The sequence below is a fragment of the Peromyscus maniculatus genome, chromosome 13 (genome assembly GCF_049852395.1).
Source record: "Peromyscus maniculatus bairdii isolate BWxNUB_F1_BW_parent chromosome 13, HU_Pman_BW_mat_3.1, whole genome shotgun sequence".
NCBI lineage: Eukaryota > Metazoa > Chordata > Mammalia > Rodentia > Cricetidae > Peromyscus > Peromyscus maniculatus.
Genome location: NC_134864.1, coordinates 23056504 through 23081654, shown reverse-complemented (window position 1 = coordinate 23081654; position 25151 = coordinate 23056504). Strand labels below are relative to the sequence as shown.

Here is a 25151-nt window from a genome sequence, read left to right as displayed (position 1 = left end):
GAGAAAAGCCTCCATTTACAGTCCAGTGCCTGTGAATCAAGGTGCGAACTCAGCTACTGCTCCAGCATCATGCCTTCCTGCCTGCTGCCATGCTCTCTGCCGTGATGATCACGGACTCTAACCCTCTGGAATTGTGATCCCCAAATTAAATGCTTTCATTGTAAGTTGCCTTAGTCATGGTGTTTTGCCATAGCAATTGAAAAGTAACTAAGGTGGCTGGAGAGATGGCTTAGTGGTTAAGAGCATTGACTGGTCTTCCAGAGGTCCCGAGATCAATTCCCAGCAACCACATGGTGGCTCACAACCATCTGTAATGGGACCAGATTCCTTATTCTGGTGTATAGATAAAATACATGAGTAAATAAATCTTAAAAAAAAAAAAGAAAAGAAAAGTAACTAAGACAATGCCACAACCCATCTCTCCTTGGAATTCCAGGTTTTTTCATGCCTTAAGTGAACTTTCAAATTCCTAACGGATGATGGTTGCAATTCATTGGATATCTGTGGAAGGTATCTTTTTAACTATAGAGTGACATCATCTTTTTGGCTTGTAGACTTAAAGGATGGGTATAGGATTGTGAGTGTTTACTTTTCAGTACAATAAACATAATGCCCACATGGGCTCACATTCCTACTTTTGATGTAAAGATTAAGAACTCATCCAGGCGTGGTGACACATACCTTAATCTCAGTGCTCAGACAGAAACAGAGGGATCTCTGTAAATCTGAAGGGTCGTCTACACAGCAAGTTCCAGGCCAACTGGGGCTACACTATAAGAACTTGTCTTGGAAAAGAAAAAAAAAGAAAAATAATTTTTTAGTACGCCGATGAAATTATAGTCTAGACCTAAACAATAGCACTGCAGCAGCAAATTCCCTTGGGAGTAACTCCTTGACAGGCTGTGCCACTGAGTCCTCAGTGGTGATGATCTATTTTTTAGTGTGTAGTTTTCCTCAGAGAGTTATCAGTGTGTCTAAACCTCCTGACAGAGAGTCTCCCTCCCAGTCATCTGCTATAAACTGTAGTTCCTCAACATGGCAGGATTGGCGGGTGGGGCCTCATGGATGTGTTTAGTGGTAGGGGCAGAGCACCAGTGATGAGTTCATCTCTGGCTCTGGAGACCAGATCATCTGTGGTGGAAGGTCAGCCCTGCCCACTGTCTTCTGCACACCCACCTCTTCCTCTTTCCACATACCTGGCCCGAACCCCAGAGCCTTGCCAAATTTGTTCTTCCAAAGCAAACTCTTTTTCTTTATAAGTTACCCAGTCTCAGATATTCTGCTATAGCAACAGAAGATGGAACTTAAAAAACAAACAAACAAAATGACGTGGATGCATATGAACTAACAATTCCAAAATAAATAAAACTAACAGCTATCGAGTACTTACAAATGGCAAGTGTTATGATCGGGTATTTAGAAATATCTTGTTTGATTATTCACAACTTGGTGGGGGCAAGAGTTTTATTGGCTTCATTTAAAATATTTTTATTTGGCTGGTCATGGTGACACACACCTTAATCCTAGCACCTGGGATGGCAGAGGCAGGTGGATCCCTGTGAGTTTGAGGGCAGTCTGGTCTATGGAGTGAATTCCAGGACATCCAGAGGTATATAATAGAGAGACCCTGTCTCAAAAACCAAACTTATTTTATGTGTATAAGTGTTTTGCCTGTATGTCTGTGCATTGTGCCTGTCTAGTGCCTCAGGAGGCCAGCAGCTGCTGAGTCACATCTCCAGTCCCTTATTGTCCCTGTCTTAATGACAGAGTTGAACTTAGCCCTGGACTCTTGATCCATAGGCTATTGCTTAAGACCATTGCACATAAGGTAAGAAGAGCCACTGAAGACAGGAGATATCAAAGACACCACTACCGTACTAAATGATTAACCATTTGTGCTGAATGACAGTAGCAAACATTTTTATTCTTTTACTGTGGTGACATATGTCTTAACCACTATTAGCACAGTCCAGTCACAATAAGAATATTCACACCATTGTACAATCAATCTCTAGAACTCTTGACATTCTGTTGGACCTACACTTTACATTCCTCCTTTCCCACGGTCCCTGGGAAGCACACCCTGATCATAGCCACTTTCGGTCCCTCATGTGGGTGGAATCACATTTGTCTTTTAGTCTTATTTCGTTTCCCACAGTGTCTGCGCAAGGTTCATTTCTGTTGTAACATGCGTTAGAATTTCCTTTTTATTTTTAAGACAAGGTCTCACTATGTATAGCTCTGGCTAGCCCAGAATGCTCTGTGTAGCCCAGGCTGGCCTTGAATTTGCAGGGACCCACCTGTCTCTGACTGAGTGCTGGTATTAAAGGTGTGCACCACCATGCTCCACCCATTGCTTTTTTTCAGACAAGGTCACACTGTGTATCCCAGGCTGATCTAGAACTTACTGTGTAACTCAGACCCTCTGGAGCTGGAGTCACATATTTGTGAGCCTACTGACGTGGGGATTGGGAAGTGAACTCCATTCCTCTGAAAGAGCAGCAAGGTCTCTTAACTGTGGAGCCATCTCTCTAGTTCCCCTTCTTTTTTTAATATTTGTATTATGTGTAGCTGTGTATGTGTGTGCCCTTGTTTGTCTCTGTGCTTTGGTGTGCAGGTGCGCGGGTGGTTAGGGCCATCAGATTTCCCTGGAGATAGAATTGCAGGCAGTTGTGAGCCCCCTGGTGTGAGGAACTCTGAGCCTCCTCTCCAGGGCCAGCCCCCTTTCTTTTTCAGGCTTAATCATATTTGACTGCAGGCAAATATCGGTTACTTTTCCTGTCACCGTGACCAAACAGCTGACAAACTCAGCTTGAGGACGGAAGGGTTTGTTCAGGCTTATGTTTGAGGTGATTCGGTCCATCATGGCTGGGGAAGGCTTTGCAGAGGGAGCCGAGGAAGCTGGGCACACCGTGTCTGCAGTCACGTAGGGAGAGATGGTTGTGGGTTCACAGCTTGCTTTCTCCTTTTTCCCTTTAAGAACTTCAGCCTGCCCTTGTCCCTAGTCTAAGGGATGGTGCCGCCCACATTCGGTGTGGGTCTTTCTTCCTCAGTTAAACTTTTCTGGGAATACCCAGCAATGTGTCTCCTAGGTGATTCTAAAGTCAATCAAGTTCATAATAAAGATTAGCCATCACGGTGCCATATACCTAGTTTTGTTACTTATTCATTTGAAGGTGAGCACTTGGCTTGTTTCCATACTTTGGATATTGTGAACAATCCTGTTATGAACATAAATGATCTTATTAACAACCCCCTCCCTTGGAAAAAGAACTTACTTGCTCTAGTAGAAAAAAATCTTTAAAAAGTATGCTACTGTGTGTGTTTCATTATATACTTTGACATTAAAAAAATGCCATGGTCTCAAAATGGTCAGACACTTTCAAAGGTTTTCTCAAATAGCCTGAATTTCAGTTTCCTTTCCTTGGTACCGCTTTTCATGTCCTTCTCTTCCAGTGGCTCACACATTAGGTAATCCTTATGCAAGTTCATTTAGACTTTTTACATCTTCCAGACTGAAACTGCGACCCTAAATATATCATCAGCCTCATTTTGACTAAGTAGTAAAAAAAAAAGTCTTCATAATCTTCAGAAAAATCTAGAACTTCTGTTTAACAGGCAGTTCAACTAAGATATGGCATTTGGTTGTAGATATAAAAACTACGTCTCAAAGGACATACGTAATGCCAACTCATTTTGGCTAATGTTTGGTTAAATAGAATTAAGTGTCTAACAAATTATCTCACTTAGTTCTCATAGATAATAAATAGGAGTTGGATTGTTGCTACTTTATAAATGAAGCCATAGCGTTTAATTGTATAATCACAGGGCTGCAGAAAGTAATGGGAGCCTAGCTAGATACTTCCTGCACGAGAAGGCTGTGAGGAGCCAGGCAGGGTGTCAAGAAAGGCTTCAGTGTTCGTTGACACTTTGTCTTTTCTTGTTGAATTTCCTTCAAGAGCAGCTACAGTTGTGGTGGGAATATTACCAGCCCAGAGAATGACAGGGGTTGCTGCCTTTTCAGCCTTTTGGAGAGCGATGGGATAAGCAAAAGGACAAAGAGGCAGCAAGGACTAAAGATAGATTCAGCAGAAATTTAGTAAACCCTAAGTTTTTAGGGAGCAGACAAACTATTCAAGGTGGCTTGTGTAGGCCACTGGACTTTGTGAGGAAAGAAGAGACAGTCCCATGTCTATTCTTGCCAGATGCATGCATTGTGTGACCTTTTGGATAACCAGAGTGTCTTCTATATTGATGGATTTCTTGATCGAGTGGTCCTCCTACCACTGTATGCCTTCCTGTGGAAATTAAAGTAGCCTGTGCTACAGATGTGTGCTTAAGGTTCTTCCCTGAAATGCTATTTGCGGTTTCAGAGAAAGAGCCATGCTAATTTACATACCCATCAATCAGGCACAGCAATCTACTCTATGCATTCAGCTGGTAAACGATAAGGACTCACGCCAACGGACCATGAGGCTAATGCTAAGCTACTGCTAGCTCAGTAAACAATTATGTAGCAATGTGTTAGACTCCTTTTTTAAAAATTATTTTATGTGAATGTGTATTTTGTCTTCAAGTATGTCTGTGCCCGGTACCTGGTGCCTGCTGAGGCCAGAAGACAATGCTGGATATCCTGGGAACTGGGATTAAAGATAGTTGTGAGTTGCCAGGTGGGTGCTGGGAACCAAATCCAGGTCGTCTACAAGAGCAGTCAGTGCTCTTAACCACTGATCCATCTTTCCAGCTCCAGAATTCTTATAAACGCTACCAATGATCACAACAAGCTAAATATTTGTAAGAAACTGGGGAAGGACACACAACCTGGGAGGTGGTCTTGGCTACCCTGGCATAGTGGGAGATGTGAGGTAAATTCTTACTTATATGCCATTCAGTTATGTAATTTATTGCATAGGCATACACTGCTTCTAAAGTAGGAGAGATAAATAAAATACATACTCTTCAAATTTGTTTTTTACACATAAAGATTATTAATCTAGTTTTAGCTACTTCTTCTGGTCACACAAGGAAAAGTCTTCAGGGTGTTTTTTCCCCGGCTTGACTTATCCAGCCCTGACTATTTCACGGTGATGCTTCAGTTTCCTTTTCTGGGAATCTGTGTTTCTCACAGAAGTCTTACAAACAGACTACAATAAGTACCTACGTGGAAATCTACCATCACACAGTTGTGTGTTCCTGTGATCTTTCTGACCTTGTTACAGGCAGTTATCATTCCCATATCCATCTATTTAACAAATGTGCCTTCTCATGTTTACCCTCACACTATGGACACTCTGCAAATGAATGTTTCCCAGTCCTGTCCATCATGACTTATTCTCTGCATCATTCAAGTATTATAACCAGGAGGTAACGTAAATGAGAGAATTGAGTGTTCATGAAGTCTTTTTGGGGAGAGTTGGAGAAGCAGGATCTGAACTAGACTCTCTGGGACACGACTAAGCTAACCTTATTGGGCATCTGTGTTAAGACGCACCTTTGATCTAGAGACCAGGAAGTAACACTCTTTACTTCTTGTGGTCATGGCTCTTGCTGACCTTACAACAGTTAACTGCCTCTTGATATCCAGGAAAATAGCCAATGTCTTTTAAGTCTGTGTGTTCTTGCTCCAGCAGGAAAATATCTGGGAGAGACAGAGTAATGATCTCTGAATATATCTCATTGGTTGAACACTGTGATGGTTTGAACGGGCTGTCCCCCATAGTCTTGGGCATTTGAATGCTTGGTCCCTAGCTGGTGGTTACTGTTTGGGGAGGCTTAGGATGTCACTGTAAGCACCAGTGCCAGTTTGAGTTTGCTCTCTCTGCTTCCTTCTTGTAGTTCAAGTTGGACGCTCTTAGCGTCTGGCTCTAGACATCTCTGCCATCATGGACTCTTATTCCCCTGGAACCATAAGCTCGAATAAACTTTCTTTTATACGCTGCCTTGGTCATGACGGTTTAATCACAGCAACAGAAAAGCAACCAACACAAGCACATTTGATCATCAGGACCTTAGCTGCATGAAGTTGGCCCCTGGTGCTCAGGAAAGAATGGCCAAAGGGTTTGAGAATGGCAAAACTGGGCCACCAGTTGGACGTGTCTTCCTAGTTCTTCTCCTCTCTGGCCACACTTCCCTACTGACAACACATTCTATCTAATGAGATACATAAAACATACAGTTTCCTGAGAACCTGTATGATGGTCTCCATTTCCCTATGTATTAGGTGATTTCATCCACGCCCATCATCACAATCACCATGCATGCTTCTGACTGAGATTTGGTTTCCAGTGCTGATCACCAGTGCTGATCTCCAGTGCAGATCTCCAGTGCAGATCTCCAGTGCTGATCTCCAGTGCAGATCTCCAGTGCTGATCTCCAGTGCAGATCTCCAGTGCAGATCTCCAGTGCTGATCTCCCATTATTCACTCAACATTTCCCATGACTGTCTCAAAAGCAGTTCTGCCACAGTCTAGCCTCCTGATCCTTTCATCCCCATATCCCAGCCCTCAAATCTCTTTCCATGAATGGCATCACTCACCTGTGTAAGTCAGAGGTGCCAAGTTAGCCTCCACTGCCTCAGTTCCCCTTCCCACCTTACTGATTATCACCATAACCAGTATAGATTGGTTATTGATCCTACATGAAGAGACCATGTTTTTCTGCATCTCCATGATTCCCACCCTGGTTCACGCTGCCATCCCCTATAACAGCATCCACTGTCATCTGACCTGCAGCAGGTCCTCAGCTGGCTCTCCACTCCTACCCACTTTAACCCATTCTCCACACTGCAACAAAAGAACCTTCAAGATTGCTCCTAAGAGTCCACTGTTGGGTGGGAGAGATGGCTCAGCATTTAACACTGTGTACCACTCTTGCGGAGGACCGGAGTTTGGTCCACGGGGCTCTTAACTATAGCTCCAGGGGATCTGATACCATCTTTTGGCTTCCCTGGGTGATTTTACTCACATATGTGTACACACACAGTTTTGAAAAAGAACCCATTTTTAAACCCTTTGATAGTTTCTTATTTTCATATGATAAAGAGCAAATCATTAGCATGTTTTTAAAAGAATCTACATGACCTAGTACAATATTCTCAATGTGACTGGATTTAGAACCAGCTGGGAGGCACACCTGAAGTCAGTCACTCTTGGCATTCCAACTTGCCCGCCATGGTTGACTGTCCTCATTGACCCAGAACACACTCCGTCTTCCTTCAGTGGCTTTTGTCAGGTGTTTTATCACAGTGACAGAAAAGTACAGGACACATTTGGCCTCTCAGCTTCCTCTCCTGTGATGTACTTCCAGATTTACCCACCGTGATAATATCAGTCTTCCTTTATTGATTTAGAACGAGCCTGGCTTAAGTCATCCAGTCTAGTCTTCACATGTGTTACCTGTTGGCCCTCAGAACGTACCTCTTATCACCATTACAAGAGATTTTTTCCTTCAGATCCTCAAATCAGTTATCACTGGCCACTCTCATACAACTCTAGACTTCTCATTTCTTCTGTTTACCGAAATTTGAATAAAATACTTAATTATTCCACCCTTGTCTTTATGGGTTGAGTGTAAGCCTGCAGGGTAGAAACCATGTCTCAGCATGAGTCTACAGCATCTACCACAATACTAGGCACACAGTAATATTTTAAAATTTAACACTAATAACGTAATAGTCCTGGGCACTGTTCCAAGCTCTTGCATAGTAACCCTCTTAATTATTATGACAAATCTTGAATGTAAGCGTTATTGACTTACTTTGCAGATGTCAAATAGGTAAAGAAAGACTTAGCCAGTTGCTAAGATCTCATAGTGGAAACCAGGACTTGATCCAAACATCTCAGATTTGATGTTTATACTTTTACTGGTTGTATTTTATTAGTCTTAATGTTTATTAACAGCATGGCCTTCAAAATGCCCACTGGTTCAAGTTATTTGGGGAATTACTCATAAACAGATTCATTGTTATAGAGCACTTCTATACGGAAGGTTAAGGTTGCCTGTTGAGAAGGAATACTTTTGATGGATAGCCTGAGACGGGATCTTGCAGTGTAGTCCAGGTTAGCCTCAAACTTGCAGTTCTCTGCCTTAGCCTTCTCAATTCCTGACACTTACACATGTGCACCAACATACCCAGATAAGAAAGTGTACAGGCAACCTTGAAAAAATATTGTCAAGTCCATAGAGATAGTTGGTCTAAAGGTGAATACTATTACTAATATAAATCAGTTGAAATAACAAAGTTTTCATATCTCTGGGGCTCATAAAAATTTAGAAAACTGTGTTTAAGAATATGTATATGTTTATAGACATCCATTGAAGGATACTAAAAAGACCTTTCTGTGTTGCTTGAGTCAATCTAAGAAGAGAATAAGCATTAGGTCCCATGTTTACCCTTCTGTCAAGCAATAGAAGGTGATTAATTTTAAATTGTTGCCTGGACTACTGTGGGGGGTCATTTCTGGTGGCTGTGAGGACAGTAAAAATACACAGACTCTGTGGCCGGAGAGATGACTCAGCAGTTGAGAGTACACACACACACACACACACACACACACACACACACACACACACACACACACTGGGCAGCCCACAACTGCCTCTAACTCCAATGAAAAGAATTAAACCTCCTCTTCTGGCCTCCACAGGTATCAGGCATGCACGTGGTGCACATACATACATACATGCAGACACTCACACATACACATTAAAAACAAATCATTTAAAAATACACAGTGTAAAATTGGGCAACGTTCTCCTTTCTGGGTTAGCTTTAACACTGACATGAATGTTCTCTCCTGTTGCCATTTCCCTATCAATAAAGTGACACTTGCCAATGGTTATGAAATTGAATAGTGTGTGATGTTTTTAGAGTTCTTTGTACAAGAAAGACACCAATAAATATCAAAGCTCAGATCACTTAAACAGGGTGCTAGTTTATGAGGGGTAGATGATTCAGCAGTAGCATTCATGTCCAAATAGTAATAGACTAATCTTAGCATGTTGCATGTGTTCCTAGATTATTAACTATTTAAATTCTTATAGTAGCTCCTCATCCTCCTCTTGTCTTTGAGACAAGGCCTCACTATGCAGAGGAGGATGGCCTGGAGCTCATTGTGTAGACTAGGCAGGCTGAGAACTCATAAAGGCCCACATGCCTCTCCTTTCTAAGGGCTGGATTAAAGGCAGGCACCACCATGCCTGGCTTCTCATAGTTCTTAAGAGTATCTATGTACAAGACTTGTTTATTTTTTAAGCAACTCCAGGAAGCGTTTGATTCCAGTGGACCATCACAGTCCTGTAGCAGAGCAACTTCCTCTGCACGTGATCCTGCTGTTGGCACGTTGAGGATTTCTATGCTGTTTAATTAGAGGTGTCTAACCAGTAGTGAAGTGGTCATTTAGACAAGGGTGGCATGTCCATACAAGTTCTTAGGCAAACATAATGCTGGAGTTTCTCAGGACTTTTAGGTCTTTAATTCAGAATGAAATAGATGTGCAAGACTATCTTATGGACTGGGTATCAACCACAGGTTTTTGTTTTTGTTTTTAAACTAAACTAAACCCACAAGTTCTTTCAAATTATGTGTATGTGTGTGTATGTTTAATAAAAACTGGTATTTCAAAATGATTTTGTGTATAAAAAGAATTCAAAGGAAAATCAAATTGCTTTTCAAACAATTTAAGCATCTCCATTTTACCAGGCTCTTCATGACTGAAGATCTGTGCCTTAGGTTTGGCATTGTCTTCTGGGGTAGGGGTGGGGCATGGACTCTGTCTAGTCCCTCAACTTCTTAAACTGTGGTTTGTGTGCCTCTGTGGGGTCATGTAACTGACTGTGGGGGTTGGGAAAAGTCTTACAACAGCAAAGGTTTCTGAATGTACAACAATCAAGAGTGGTGAATCCCAAGTATTTGTGGAGGTGCTCACCCGTGTTGCATTGTGGGTTATCACTGTAGCCTTGGTTCTGAACAATGTGCACTTTGTTCTGTGCATGCCTTCTGGCTACACATGTCTAATGATTGCTGCCTGAAACACCAAGGCTCAGATTTGAGATTATTGTGTATGAACTACAGTATGCAGTAGTTTTCTAATCTTTAAGAAAAAAGAGATTATTATTATTATTATTATTATTATTATTATTATTACTATTATTATTATTGTCTTTTTTCAAGACAGGGTTTCTCTGTGTAACATTCCTGACTGTCCTGGAATTCACTTTGTAGACCAGGCTGGTCTTGAACTCACGGAGATCCCCCTGCCTCTGTCCCCAGAGTGCTAGGATTAAGAGATTGTTTTTAATTATGTATACTTGTATGGGTCTGTGCCTGAGTACAAGTACCCTCAGAGGTCAGAGGCATTGGCTGCCTCTGAAGTTGGGAGTTACAGGCAACTGTTTGCAGCCTGCTATTGATGCTGGGAACCAAACTCAAGTCTTCTGCAAGAGCAGTGATGTGCTTTTAACTGCTCAGCCATCTCTTCTGCCGCCAGCCTTCTACTCTTATAAAGACATGCTTAATTAAGGGAAAAATACTTAATGTTTCCCTACTATTGTTTCTTAGCACCTGTCAAATTTATACATCTTTAGATTGTATTGTGTTAGAATATTTGGTTTTAAAAATCGCAGTTTGGGTTACTGACTTGAATTTCACTGGGAAAAAAAAAAAGTCCCTAAATAAATTTGGCTGGGGATTAGGATAGAATTTCCAACTATTTCTGAAATGTTCCCAGACCTATCTTTGCCATTTTGCACTAGGTAGTTATATGAAGTGATTCTTAGCATTAGTAATTATAAATCAAAATAGCAGTCAACTCCAAAAGAAAAAAAAAAGTTGAGAAGTGTCAAATATTCAGCCAAGAATAATTTTTAGGTAAAAACGAACAACCAAAGCTATCTCACTTGTATACAAACTTGCTTTTGTCTTAAATGGATAAACTTTTTGGTCTGCTTTTAAAAAAATGTTGTAGGAGTTTCGTTATGAAAACAAATTTCTGCCGGGCGGTGGTGGCGCACGCCTTTAATCCCAGCACTCGGGAGGCAGAGGCAGGCGGATCTCTGTGAGTTCGAGGCCAGCCTGGGCTACCAAGTGAGTCCCAGGAAAGAAAACAAACTTCTTTATGACCTATTATCAGTGTTTGCTTTGTACCACTATTTTACATCCTATGTACCCAGAGTGGCATAAACATTTCTCAGGTGAAAAGGGGCGGCGAGTTGAAAAAGTTTAAGTAGCTGTGGTATAGACTGCCCCATTCCAACACTTGCTTCCTGGGCAGTCTAGGGTGCTTCTTCGTGGCAACAGCATTAACAATACGTCCTTTGTTTGCCTGGAGCTTCCTAGAGATTTAAATTCAAGCAGCACCATAGGACACAATCAAGGTTTACTTTTTACAGCACATCCATTAGTTTTGTTTGTTTTTCCAGTCCCTGGATACCCTGGTAATGGGCTGAAGATGTCAGCAACTTTGCTGCCTGGCATTTTTCTCATCTGGTACAAGCTCTCCTAAGCGATGCAGCTAAAATTCGTCCCTAGCACGAGACCGTGGCAAACAGATTTGGCTTGGGCTTGATATGAATCGTAGATCCCGCACGTGAATTCCACGCTGCAGGTCCCAGGGCATTCGTTTCTAGACTGATTTAACATGTGACTGGCACAGATTTCTCCTGGAACCCGTTTGCTTTTGAGCGAGGGGTGCGTTTCTTCCTCCGGTTTGGCTCGGTTGGAGGGAGGTGAGGGAGGAGGCAGCAGCAGCCTTGGAACACCAGGGAGGACAGAGCGCGCCTCCGCAGAGGGCGGAAGGAATCCCGGGCAGGCCAGACGGACACGCCCTGCTGCTTCCCCACCGGGCGGCCTCTATTTCTGGGACACGGGCCTCCAAGGTAGCCTGCAACACCCTTCTCTTTTTCCAAGGCAGACGAGACGCCCTGGGCCGGCCAAAAAGCCGTGTCAGCGGCCCCACCCACCCACTCGCCTCCAACGGACCGCGGGCTCCTTCCCGGCTCCCAGCAGCCCCCGCGGAGGCCCCGCCCGCACGGAGCATGCCGGGAGCCGAGGTGCCCGGGCGCTTCTTGACGCTCTTCCGTTCGGAATTCCACTTGGAACGCCGTGAGGCCCCATCGGCGTAGGCGCCCCAGCTCCGCACTCGCAGCTCTTAGGGGCCAAGAACGACGCCTCTCGCCCGGCGCCGCGCACCGCGTCTCCAGCAGAGAGCCCCCCCCCCCCCCCGCTCCGCCCCTCGCTCGCTCGCTCCGCAGCCATAGACAGGAGAACGGCGCCGGGAGCCGCAGCCCGGGCGGGGGTGAGGGAGTGGGGTGTGCGCAGGCGCACTAGCCCAGCGTTGAGCCGGGTTAGGCCCGGAGGGCGGGGCCAGCACGAGGGCGCCGGGCCGCGGGGGCGCGCACGTAGGCACGTCGAGCCCGTCACGTGGGGAGGCGAAGGATCGCAGTGCGCGCGGCCGCGGCGGCTGGTGTTGGGGTTGAGTCAGTTGTGACACCCGGAGCTGCTGCTGACCCGACAGACGGCCCTCGGAACCCCGCGGCCCGGCAGCAGGCGCGGAGCCTCGGGAGTCGTCGTCGTGAGCCTGGCCCCGTCCTAGAGCTCCGCCGAGCCGGCGCCGCCACCGTCCTCCGCCCCCGCCAGCGAACCGCCGCCGCCGCCGTCGCCGCGGGCGCGCCCCCGCTCTGCGCTGTCTCCGATGGCGTCCGCCTCCGGGGCCATGGCGAAGCACGAGCAGATCCTGGTCCTCGACCCACCCTCCGACCTCAAATTCAAAGGTAAGCCGGCTAGGACGCGCCCGAGCGGGGACCGGGGCTGGCGGGCGGGCGGGTGGCGGGGCGGCGGCGGCGGCAAGGCCGGACGGTCCGCGCTCCCCTCCCCCACGCCGAGCGTCGGAACCGCGGCCCCGCTGCGTCCCTCGGCCCCGCGCCTCGCTGCCCGCCGCTGCCCGCCCGGGGCTGCGGAGGGGAGGGGAAGGAGCCAGCCAGCCCGGCGGCCGCCACGGAGGGCTCAGCCCGGCGCCGCCGCCGCCATCTTGCGGCCCGCGGGGGCGCCGCGGGAGTCCGCCCGCGCCTGGCTCGCCCGCCCGCCCGCTCGCCCGCTTGCCCCGCCGGCCGGGCCCGCACGGTGTCCTTGCCCCCGGGGCGGCCGCAGCGCGCTCAGGGCCCTGCGGGAGGTGGCCGGGGGCTGGAGCTTCGGGCCGCGCGGCACGGCACGGCGCGGCGCGGCGGGGTCTGCGGGCGTCAGCGGGCGGCTGTCGGTGGCCGCGGGCAGGCGCGGCCCCCGCGGGCGAGGCGCGCAGGACCGGGTGGGGCGGTCGAGGGCCTCGCCCGGCGTCTCCCCCTGTCAGGTGCGGGGCTCCGGAGAGCCGGGAGGCCCAGCGGTGTCTTGGCTGGGAGTGACCCCGGGTGTTGGCAGGGCCCCAAGAGCGCGGCAGAAAGCGGTGCGTCAGCTGGGGGATGGATGGTTGTAGGTGAGTGGTGGTGGGGTCCCCGGGTACGGAGGACCTGGTGTCTGCTCCCAGCCCCGGGGATCACGCTGTCTTTTTGCTGAGGAATGCTCCGTGTTTGTGACTCTAACGTTTGCCGTTTCCCAGCATACCTTGAGAAAGCTGATAAGGTGCCACACAGCTCCAGAACTGTTGACTTTGGAGCATTGACTGTGATAGAGGATCACTGACTTGGCGATCCTTGTTGTTCAGATCGAGGGCCCTTTGCGCCTCAGTGTGTATAGGGTACGCTGGGGAAGAAAAGTTTAAACCGAGCAACCTATTAATTTTTAAGGAATACTGATAGAATGTGGAGCTAAAAAGAAGACCTCTTTCCTCTTTTTAAATGTAAAGCGAGTCCCCCCTTTGGAAGTTAATACGTTGGGTTTTAATTTTAGGAACTGTGATGAGAACGATTTTCCTAAGGTTGCATAGCAATCCCAGCATTAAAAGGAAAAGTAAACCCATGATTGTGTAAGATTGAGTCCGAATGAAAAATAGCTGGATTGTCCCTGTGGGAACAATTTTTAAAAATTATATTTTAAATAGTTTTAGGACTTAAGAACATTTTGGTATTTTGTTAGTAGTACTACTCTGTAAGTTTTTCAGTACATTTACAAGTTTCTCTGAATGGAAACGTATAGGACTCCTTATTAGACAAGAACTTGATTTTAAGGCAGCTCTAGTATCTTTGAAACTAGGGGTGGTGAACCATACTTAGATTCCCAGCTCGGAGGCCAAGCCGGGAACCATGGAAAGTTTGAAACAAGCCTGGGCTACATGGGGAGACACTAGACGGTGTCTCAGAACCTAGATATTTTGCTGCAGCAAATTTCTGTATTGCCTGATTTTTGGAGGGGGTTGGGCAGGGGTGTGCAGAGAAGTCCTTCAAGTATTTGTAATAAAGTAGTCATCATTAGTTGAAGCGATTGAATGTAAATCTTTACGATACTCAGTGTAGTTCCCTTTTCTCTTTTGACAGTTCAAGAGATATTCTCTACTGCGTAGCCTGTGTGAAAAGCATTTTATGAGGCAGGTTTTAAAAACCAGAAGAAATACTGCGTTGTGCTGTATCCACGCATATCGTTTATTTTTGAAGTTAAATAATTACAGCTGTGTTTATATAACAGGCTCTACTTGTGTTATCAAAATAATCCCAGGGCTAGTGAGGAGGACCAAAGAGGTGTATCATAGGGGCAATAGCATGTCTGAGAAAAGGAGCTTTTTCTCTGTAGGACGCTTTTGGAGCAGCTGGGGAAAGTTATGCAAAGGGAGTGGTAAATACTGAGGTGAGAAGACTCAGCTCAGTGATGCCTGTGTTTAAATGCCCAGTTGTTGAAAGACTTCTGTAAAGGTGGGCGAATCGGAGATGATGGGGAGAACAGGAGAGGATTGAAGTAGGAGTTTGACATTTGGGGTTTGATGCTTTCCTTCTTCATGTTACTTTGTTAGTCACAGATAATTTGTACAATGGAAACCTCGGTCTTTAAATGCGCAGCTTTACACTAAATAGGGTGATATGGAATCTGCAGTGTGTGTGATCTTTTGGTTGACTATATCAAAAATTATTTAATTTCTACCTTTTCATTTAAGGATAGGTTGTTTACACTTTTTTCCTTTGTAAAATTCTTGGGCCGGGCGTTGGTGGCGCACGCCTTTAATCCCAGCACTTGGGAGGCAGAGCCAGGCGGATCTCTGTGAGTTCGAGGCCAGCCTGGGCTACCAAGTGAGCTCCAGGAAAGGCGCAAAGCTACACAGAGAAACCCTGTCTCGAAAAACCAAAAAAAAAAAAAAAAATTCTTTATATGCTTGGTTTACTTGAATTATTTGGATCCAGCATTTGTGTTGGTAGTTCCTTCAGGAGTGACTTACTCAACCATTCTGAGATTGATGGTTTTCCTTTAACATGAATAATGACTTGATAAGAATTATTACTTTGCACAGTTTTAGAAAAGTATAGTTTTGTGTATCTCCATCTTTTAGTCAAATTTTAACTAGTAATATGTAGAAAATCTTTTATGGTGGTAGAATGAATTCTAAAGCATACCCTTTAAATGCTTTTGTGCATAAAAAGATACTTAAATTTTTTTTTTTTTTTTGGTTTTTCGAGACAGGGTTTCTCTGTGTAGCTTTGCGCCTTTCCTGGAGCTCACTTGGTAGCCCAGGCTGGCCTCGAACTCACAGAGATCCGCCTGGCTCTGCCTCCCGAGTGCTGGGATTAAAGGCGTGCGCCACCACCGCCCGGCGATACTTAAATTTTTTAACCCTACCAGTAATTTTACCAGTAATTTAGATTTGAAATTAGATGTTTCATGGAAAAAGCTTTTTTGCCCTTAAAATTTAATGTATTGCAAAATTTGTATATTGTTTTATGTAGCATTTTATTTTTCCTAGCTGATAACAGAGGGAAGTTTGAAGAAGAAAGTTTTGCAAATGTTAAATAACTCCAAGTGTATTCTTCTTCCTAATGGTCAGGGGAAAAAGGAAAAATAGAATGAAATCATTGTGTTGAAGGTAGCTCATGGTAGTCTTTGATGAATAGAGAGACCTGTGGTATCACTTTCAACTACCAATTTCCTGTCTGAGACAGGGTTTCTTGTATCTAGCCCAGACCAGCTTTGGACTCCCAGTACAACCAAGAGGATCTGGAATTTTTTAAAAAAGATTTCAAATCTCTTTAAAAGATTTATTTTTATTTCTTTGTCTAAGTTTTTCCCTGCATGTATGTATGTGTACTCACTACTCAGGTGCTGGATGCCTGCAAAGGCCAGAAGAGGGTGTCATCCTTTGGAGCTGGAGTTACAAATGATCATTAGTTGCCATGTGGGTTCTGGGAATTTTCCTGGATCCTCAGGAAAAGCAGAAAGTGTTCTCAACCATTGAGCCATCTCTCCAACCATTTTTTAAAATGAAAAACAACAACAACAAAAAACCAAACTACTTTTATTCTTTGACAGTTACACACATACACACACACACACACACAATGTATCTTGATTGTTCTGTGTTCTACTCTACCTGCCCCCCCCCAGATGTTCCCCTCCCACCTTCCTGCCCTCTTTAAAAAAGGATTTATTTTTTATTTTTGGTATTGGTAGGTGTGTGCCTTCATGTGGCTGTGTACACATGAATGCAGGTGCCCTTGGAGGCTAGAGGTGTAGGATTCCCTGAAGCTGGAGTTTCAGATGGTGTGGTTGAACTGCCTGATGTGGGTGCTGAGAACTGAACTCAGGTCCTTTGAAAGAGCAGCAAGTGCTCTTAATTGCTCAGCCATCTCTCCAGGCTCCCACTACCTTAAAAAGTAGTCTAGTGAATCCATTTAGTGCTATCCCCATGTGTGTTGGTGTGAGGGTGTCCATGGGAGCATGAGCAGCCTACTAGCTGCCATCTCCTTTCCCCTAAAAAAAACCTGACTCCCTTTCTCAGTAATGGTCACTGACTTGACCATGTGCAGGTCTTACGTAGTTAACCACAGCTGCTGTGAGTTTAGAAGGGCAATGGCCTTGTCATGTCCCCAGAAAACAGCATCTCATTGCACTCTTTTCTGTCCTCTGCTCTTACATTTCTTTTCACTTCCTCTTTGATATTCTCTAGTCCTTGAGGGGAATGTAGCCCATTTAGGGTTGAGCACTCCCTGTCACTAATCTTAGCACTTTGGCAGGGTCTGAGTCCTGAGTTAATTATTGCTCATTACAAAACAATTATTGCTCATTACAAAACGAAGCTTCTCAGATAAAGATTGAGAGCAGCAGTTATCTATGTGGATATAAGCATGAATGTTTCCAAGGGCAGGTCAACAACAAGAGCATTTAGTAAGTCAACAGTAGTAGGTTCTACCTAGGATCTCCCCATCAGTGGGCTTTAGACTAGGTTTACAGGATCAGCCTTTCCTGTGGATAGGTTTCAAATACAATTAGAAACCGAGTGGTTACCTCCATATTAGTCATGCCACTATTGGACCAGTGGGCATATCTTGCTTGTCAGGTTGTCGTTGCAGCATGCAGGGTCCAATGTTGGGTAATTAATTCTATTGATAGCTTTTCTTCCCAAGTGACCTGCATAGTTTTACCTCTGTTGATCTGATTTCTTTAATACATCTCTGCTTGTAAACTTGTTATTTTTGGAATTAATTGAATCATGAATTTGTCAGGAGTAAGTGTTGGAACTACAATTGTAAACAGTCCTTGTTTTTTGTGGGGGCAATTCTAAAGGAAGAGCAAGATCCCAGTTTTCAGATGAATGAAATGTAGGGAAAGCGTTTGACAGTTGGGAACTGAGATTCCAGTTGTAAGTAGAAGTTACCTAAAGCAGTCGTTAATCCTTTGGCAAACCTCTGTCTCCAAAAAAAAAAAAAAAATTATATTACAATTCATAACAGCAAAATTAGCCACGAAGTAGCAGTCAAAATAATTGTATGGTTGTGGGTTTCGACAACATGAGGAACTGCATTAAAGGGTCATAGCATTTAGGAAGGTTGAGAACCACTAACCTAGAGGAAGAAAGAAATGTAGGTACAGTGTCCTGTGGTAGGAGAGAGCACATGATGTTCAGCTGAAAAGGGTTCCAGATGGCAGTAGTAGAAATGACCAAGGTGTGTGTAGTTCTGGTTTGGTAGGTCAGTTAAAAGTTTTATTTTGCCACTGAGGGGTTTTATTTAAGTGTGTGTATTTTAATTTTTTTTGGTTGGGGGGGCACACAGCTCTAAAGGAGGGCTAGGGTATTTTGTGTTTCATTAAGAAACAATGGTAGGCCGGGTGGTGATGGTGCATTCCTTTAATCCCAGCACTCGAGAGGCAGAGCCAGGTGGGGCTCTGAGTTCGAGGCCAGCCTGGTCTACAGAATGAGATCCAGGAGAGGCACCAAAACTACACAGAGAAACCCTGTCTCAAAAAAAACTTAAAAAAAGAAAAGAAAAGAAACAATGGTAGCCATGCAAATTGGTATTAGAAGTGAGATGGTCATTGGTGTTGGAAATATTAAAGGTCAAAATAGATGTGTGCACTGAGAGAGAAGGTGTGGTTTCATAGATGGAGTGCATAAAAATGGAAGGATGGTGGTACTGTTCACTGAGCTGAGAAACACTGGATGTCTGGATGAGGACTGGCAACATTCTTTAGGGTATGGGAGAAGGGTAGAAGGAAGAAGACCATGCTTCTGCTGGTGTGACATGTAGAGGAGGTGCCAAGTAGGCATTTGGTTCTTTAAGTGTACAGAGATGTGGATTAATTGAACTTTTGGGGGATAATTTTACTTGTAATTGGAATTTTCTTTAAAAAAAAATCTTGGGTCTCTTTGCAGTTGGGTTTTTTACTTGACTATTGCACATACTTGTGTTTTGAACTTTCATAGTTCTAAATAATGAGAGCCAGGGTATTTTGTAAAGAGTTGACTAAGATGGTTTGGTTTTTGTACTTTTTGTAGAGTCAGTGATAAGAGGGTTTTTTGGAGGGCGTGGCTTTTGAAGATTTGTGACTGCATGTAAGTATCAGGAAGTCATTTAGCTTGACTTGTTGACATTGATGATACAAGCTTACAATCCTAGTACTTGGAAGGTAGAAGGAAGAAGAGAATCTGGAGTTGGAGCTAGCCTGGACTACATGAAACTGTCTCTTAAAATGGAGGTGAGAGGCTAGGAAGATGTCAGTAAAGTGCCTGCCTTGCAAGCATGAGAACCGGAGCTTGGATTCCCAGCACCCAGGTGGAAGGGAGGTATGGGTGCTTCTAAGCCTAGCACTGCAGAGACAGACAGGATCCTTGGGGGCTTGCTGGCCAGTCAGTCCAGCCTAGTTGGTAAGGTCCAGGTCAGGGAGAGACTGTCTCAGAGGAAGTGGATGATGGTGTTCCTCCTGATGACACACCTAAGTTTATTCTTTTGCCTGCACATGCTTGCACATGTGTACCTGTACACACACAATTACAAATACCTAAAGTCACCTAAAAAGTCATTTTAATCAAGTGGGAAAATATGCAGTAGTCATCCCCCCACACACACTCCCGTTTGTAAGTTTTGCTATCTGTAGTTTGTGATCAACTGTGGTCCCAAAATAGAAGGGGGAAAATTCCAGACATAAACATTCACAAGTTAAAATTTGTGTCCTTCTGAGTTGGAGGATAAAACCTAGCTTTGTCCTGTTCCTTCTTGCCAAGGACCTGACTATCTGTTGGACCAGTTATTTCCATACTGCAAATCTGCCCACCAGCCAGTTACTCAGACATTTTCTTACCAGATTGTTGGTATCACAATATTTGTTTTCAAGTTACCCTTACCTTACTTTATTTTTACTTAAAAGTGGCCTTAAAAAAATCAGCAGTAGTGCTGGCAATTTCAGTATGCCTGGATATGCCCAAGAGAAGCCAACAGTGTTTCCCTGAAGTGCAAAGTTCTTAGCTTACCAGGGAAAGAACGAAATTCTATGCTGATGTTGCAAAGATCTACAATAAGAAAGGCCTCTCTCCGTAAAGTAGTGAAGAAGGGAAGGAATTGTGCTGTTTTGCTGTTGTGCCTCAAATGGTGAAAGTGTGTGGCCATGGTGTGTGATACAGGCTTAGTTAAGAAGGAAAAGGCATTAAATTATATAACTTGATAATTGGTTTTGATTTTAGGCATCCATTGGGGGCAGTTCGGGACATAATCCTCATGGATAAGAAGGGGAAGTGTGTATAAAAAAATTGGGAAAATTTGATGTAAGTTCTTTAGAATTTGGTATTTTCTAAATTGTTAGCAGTGGTAATTGGTAATATTGCTTTATTGTTTCAGATTCTTTTCCCCCAAAGTTTTGTCAGTGCATACAAGATCATAGTTTTTATCATTGCTGTGAAAATACATGGGGCAGGCAGCCTAGGAAGAAAGGCTTAGTTCATTCAGCTTAACAGTTTGAGGAGGTACAATCCATCGTAGTAGGAAATTGGTGACAGGAGCTTGAGGTTTTACATTGACTCCCCAGTCAGGAAGCAGAGTGACGATGAGTGCTTACCTGTGTTTCTCTTTTTTATTTAGTCTAGGACTTGAACTTGTGGAATGGTGCCACTCATAGTTCACGTGGGTTTTCCTACCTCAGTGAACCTAACCTAGGTCACCCCTTACTGGTATGCACAGAGGCTTATCTCTGGTGATTCTAGATCCTGTCAAGTTGGCAGTATGGTCCATCACAGGTATCTAACATGACGTTAGGGGATATTTCTAGGTAATAAATGGCTGCAGGACTGAAGCAAATTGTTCTTCTACCCCTCCATTCTTGCCCTCTTTACCCCTCCCCCAATTAGTTAAAGTTTGTCATGTGTCAGGAATCCAGACACAGCACAGTTGAATGAATGTCTTGTGCATTATTAGGTCTCTAGACTTGTTCTTCCTGCATGCAGTCTGCTACTTTGTATCCTTTGACCTCTTTCTCTCCATCATCCCTCCCTTATCTTTTCACGTTATCTTTTTATGTAGCCCTGGGTGGCTTAGAACTCAAGAGATGTGCATGCCTCTGCTTTCTCAGTGTTGGGATCAAAGGTGTGCACCACTATACCTGGCTTAAAAGAAGTTCTTAACCATGCAGAAATGGTCACTGAAGGAATCCTGCTGACCAGGCATCCTTTTAACTTTATTGGACACCTCCTGATCTCCTTTCCTTGTTGACTTTGTGTCTTTTGAGGGACTGTCCTGTGAAGGCTTATTTGCTCTTCTGAGATGGAGGATTTGGCTTTCCTTAGAATTACAAAAAGTTGTTTTTGGAAGAAAATTAAACCTAAAAGAAGTATTACTTGCAAAAGCCTGTTTACTTACTAGATTTACTGGAATATGACTCGGATCATTCAAAATTTTAAACTTAGGGAAGTTTCCAAGTATTACTACATTGTATGCATTTTTAAAAAATGTGACTTAATAATTTAAGCATATTATTAATCTTGATTTACATATTTGCATATTTTTGTTTGCTTTTTTGGGGGTGTGTACTGGAATCAAGTCCCAGACTTCATGCATACTAGGCAAGCATTCTGCCACTGAGATATAGCATTAGTACTTGCCTAAGTACTTTTAAAACAAATACTCTATAACCTACATTTCATTTCTTGTTACCTGAGATTGTATTTCTAACAATAAAAAGGGAACATTTTCTTTGCATGTCATGATGTTCTTATTTAAAGCTCAACAGTGAATCTTCAAAAGTGTTTAATAGTCAATCTGAAAGTTTCCCAATTATACTTCTGCTTTTAGTTGTTTCTTTAAATATGTGCATTACATTAGGTTGCTGTGTGCTATGCATTTGTCTTAATCTTAAGTGATATTTCTCACCGTCCTTTTCTGTCCCTTTAAATCTGCCATTGATTTGTTGAAAAGACTGTTTTGCCTGACAGAATGTCTCCTATCCAGATGTCTTAATGTATTTTCTGTAAGTTTTGAATTCGATTAAAGGAGCTTGATTAGTCTTGGATTTCAGTATTTGTGGCCAGCAGTATTTTGTGTCACATCTGTTCTGCTTATAGTGATAAACTGATTGGTGACAGTATACATTGAAAAGGTACATAAATATATAGACATATACATAAATATATAGAAAAAAGGCGGGAAGATTGCTCTCTGTTCATTCTATTGGGATTAGTGTGTCTTGTTTTTTATATTTTTACTTTGGTTTTTGAGATTGCTACAGTGAATATTTAGTGGTTATAATGAGAATTATTATTTCTACAGTTTAATAGGAAATGTGTATAAAGATTGTGGTGTAACATCTGTGAAAGTTAAACTTGAAAGAGAATGACTTTTATCAAACTTTGATAATGAAAACAAAACAATGAAATACAAAGGAATTGACTTCATGCTTAATGAGCTATCACCAAAGATTGCCAGATCCACAACCTTACACAAAGGCCACTGTAACCTTCCACAGAAAGTACTTCTTTCTGTAAGGGTGTTTATTCAATATCTAGCTGCCATAGACACTTTGGACTATTACCACTTGTATTATTGATACTTCTTGCCTAGGATTATTGCTTCAAAATGATGTAGTAACCTATGTTTTTAAAACTTCCCTTTACTCAGACTAATTGAATATACACACTGTTTATGTTAGAAGTGTTCCCATTACAATGCTGTTTCCACAAAAGTTGTTTGATGTTGGGAGAATCTTTTTGGTTTAGGTTGACATGTGCTGATTTACAATTTAAATTGTACTTAGTCTAATCTGGGTGGTAGGATGGCTCAGTGGGTAAAGACGCTTGTCCCCATGACCCACAGAGAGGAAGGAAAGAACATACTTTCTCAAATTGTTTTCTGACCCCCACATTTGCATTGTGGCACCAGTACACATGTACTCATCACACACAAAATAAAAATTAAAAATAAAAAAATAATAAAACCTAATCTGTAACAACTTTGGAAACATTTTTTAAAAAGATTTATTATATACACAGTGTTCTGCCTGTATGTATGCCTGCATGCCATAAGAGGGCATCAGATCTCTTTATAAATGGTTGTGAGCCACCATGCGGATGCTGGGAATTGAATTCAGGACCTCTGGAAGAGCAGCCAGTGCTCTTAACCTCTGAGCCATCTCTCCAGCTCCCAACTTTGGAAACAATAAATCAAACTGCATACAAATGTGGTATATTGCCATCAGTTGCTGGCTTTTTGTGAGAATTTTATTAGATGTATTTGGTGATACTTATTTCTCTGAGAATTGCTCCTGCACATAGGATTAAACAAGTAAGTTTAAGGTCCCTCCTCAAATAGTGTGGATTGGTTCAATGGACCACTATTTTAGGATTAAAAAAAAGAATTACTAGCTGGGTGGTGGTGGTGCACGCTTTTAATTCCAGCCCTACTGAGGCAGAGGCAGGTGGATCTCTGTGAGTTCAGTGCCAGCCTGCTTTACAGAGCAAGTTCCATGACAGCCAGGGATACACAGAAGAGATCCTGTCCGGACAAACAAACAAACAAAAACAACCCCCCCCCCCAAATGCCAGACAAACTACGAGTAAGAATTACACCTGAAAAAACAACAGTTGACACTGTCCACAGATTCCACACCTTGAGATTCAAGCAACCACTCAAAAGGAAAGGTATTGAGCATGTCTAGACTTTTTTTTTAAATTATTGCTAACATATATCAACAATTGCCATAGTATTAACTTTGTATTTGGTATTGTAATCTATATACTCTTTAAAGAATAGTGGTGGGCCATACATAGGTTATGTGTATGAAATATATTTAGAATTTTATATAATAGATCTGAGTGAGCACCCACAGATTTTGGTGTCTGTGAGTTATGGGAGGCCTAAATAAGCGATTTAAATGGCAAAGGGAAAATATATAGTTGGCCACTGGAAGGGCTAGCTTTTTTATATTCTGATGACTGACAAGTTAAAATGTTTATGCCTTGACTTTAGACACAGGTGAATGTAGATAGCCTCTACTCTTGAAGGTACTTACAGACAAGTGATAGATTTGGGCCAGTGCATGCAGAAGGCGGTTAGTTGAGAAGAGACAGTTAAATACAAGTTAAATACAGAATGTTTCAGAATGGAATTACCATCTGCCATCTTTATTTACTATTGAGAAGACACCGTTAAGATAATAAGTTGATCGTAGTGTCACTTAATTTTAGAGATGAGAGGAACCTTAAGAGACCATTTCATTAATAGAGATGGCCTCTATTAATGAAAGAGGTTAGATTGTTTTGGGGGATCAGTCACCTAGTTAATTAATGACTTTAGATTTTAAACCATTAATTCAGTATTCTACATTGTGTTGTTTTTAAAAAGCTATAATACACCAATAATAGAAACCAGTCTTACCCCTCCCCAAGAGTTTTTGAGAACAATGAAAAGAATAATTATTTTAGCTTTTCATTAAAATTGCTTTCTTTTGTGAAGGTGACAAGTGGGTATTGGATTTACATGCCCATAATAACACTGGTATTGGAAAGTGTTTTTTTTTTTAAAAAAAAGACATGGTTCCTGCTCATTGCTAACTTTTAATGGTGAATTTAACCTATTGTGTAGGTAGACCTGTTGTTCCCTCCCTCCCTCCCTCCCTCCCTCCCTCCCTCCCCCCTCCCTCTCTCAAATGACCACACACTGACTGCCTCTGTATTAAGTGCATTTTGGTGAGTTTGTCATAAGATTTTTGGAAACTTTTATAATGCAGTATGGATAAATAAATGTAGCAAGCAGTTAAAATAATTAAAGCTTTTAAATTTTAGAGACTTCAGTCAAATTATGAAGTCTTGGTTTAGCACTAATCTCAAGATTCATACTTTAGTGGAATTTTATAAAGGACTATTTTTTTAGTGTTTTAACTAAACCTTTTCTGAATAGAACACATTATGGGGCTGGAGTGGTGGCTTAGTGGATAAGAGCACTGGCTGCTCTTCCAGGGGTCCTGAGTTCAATTCCCAGTACACAAATGGCAGCTCACAACTAGTCCTGAAGGATCCCATGCCCTTTTTTGGTGTGCAGATAGATGTACATGAGACAAGATATCCATATACACACTCAATTTGTTTTTCTAGAAAATGGGACAGTTTATTTGTTCAACAGTATTTGTACAGTAATGCTTACTAGTAACTGTGATGTCAGGCATTTGTTGTAACTGCTGGAGATACAGCAGTCAATGAAACAGAAATAGTCTTCATATTTCAGTACGGTATGGAACAGGTAAATAAATTAAGGCAACTTCCTTGCTTATG

General features: G+C 43.0%; 1 protein-coding gene across 3 annotated transcripts in view; it reads left to right on the top strand.

The window, feature by feature from the left end:
* Positions 1-12404: 12404 nt before the first annotated feature.
* Vapa (VAMP associated protein A) overlaps positions 12405-25151 on the top strand; it is a 34979-nt gene continuing 22232 nt past the window's right edge. The window contains exon 1 of one of the 3 annotated variants that reach the window (XM_076549762.1): positions 12405-12768. In XM_076549762.1, the coding sequence (XP_076405877.1) occupies positions 12690-12768 (79 nt within the window). In that variant the 5' untranslated portion in view covers positions 12405-12689. The remainder of the gene's footprint in view (positions 12769-25151) is intronic. The other 2 variants (XM_076549763.1, XM_076549761.1) reach the window with 2 other exon arrangements.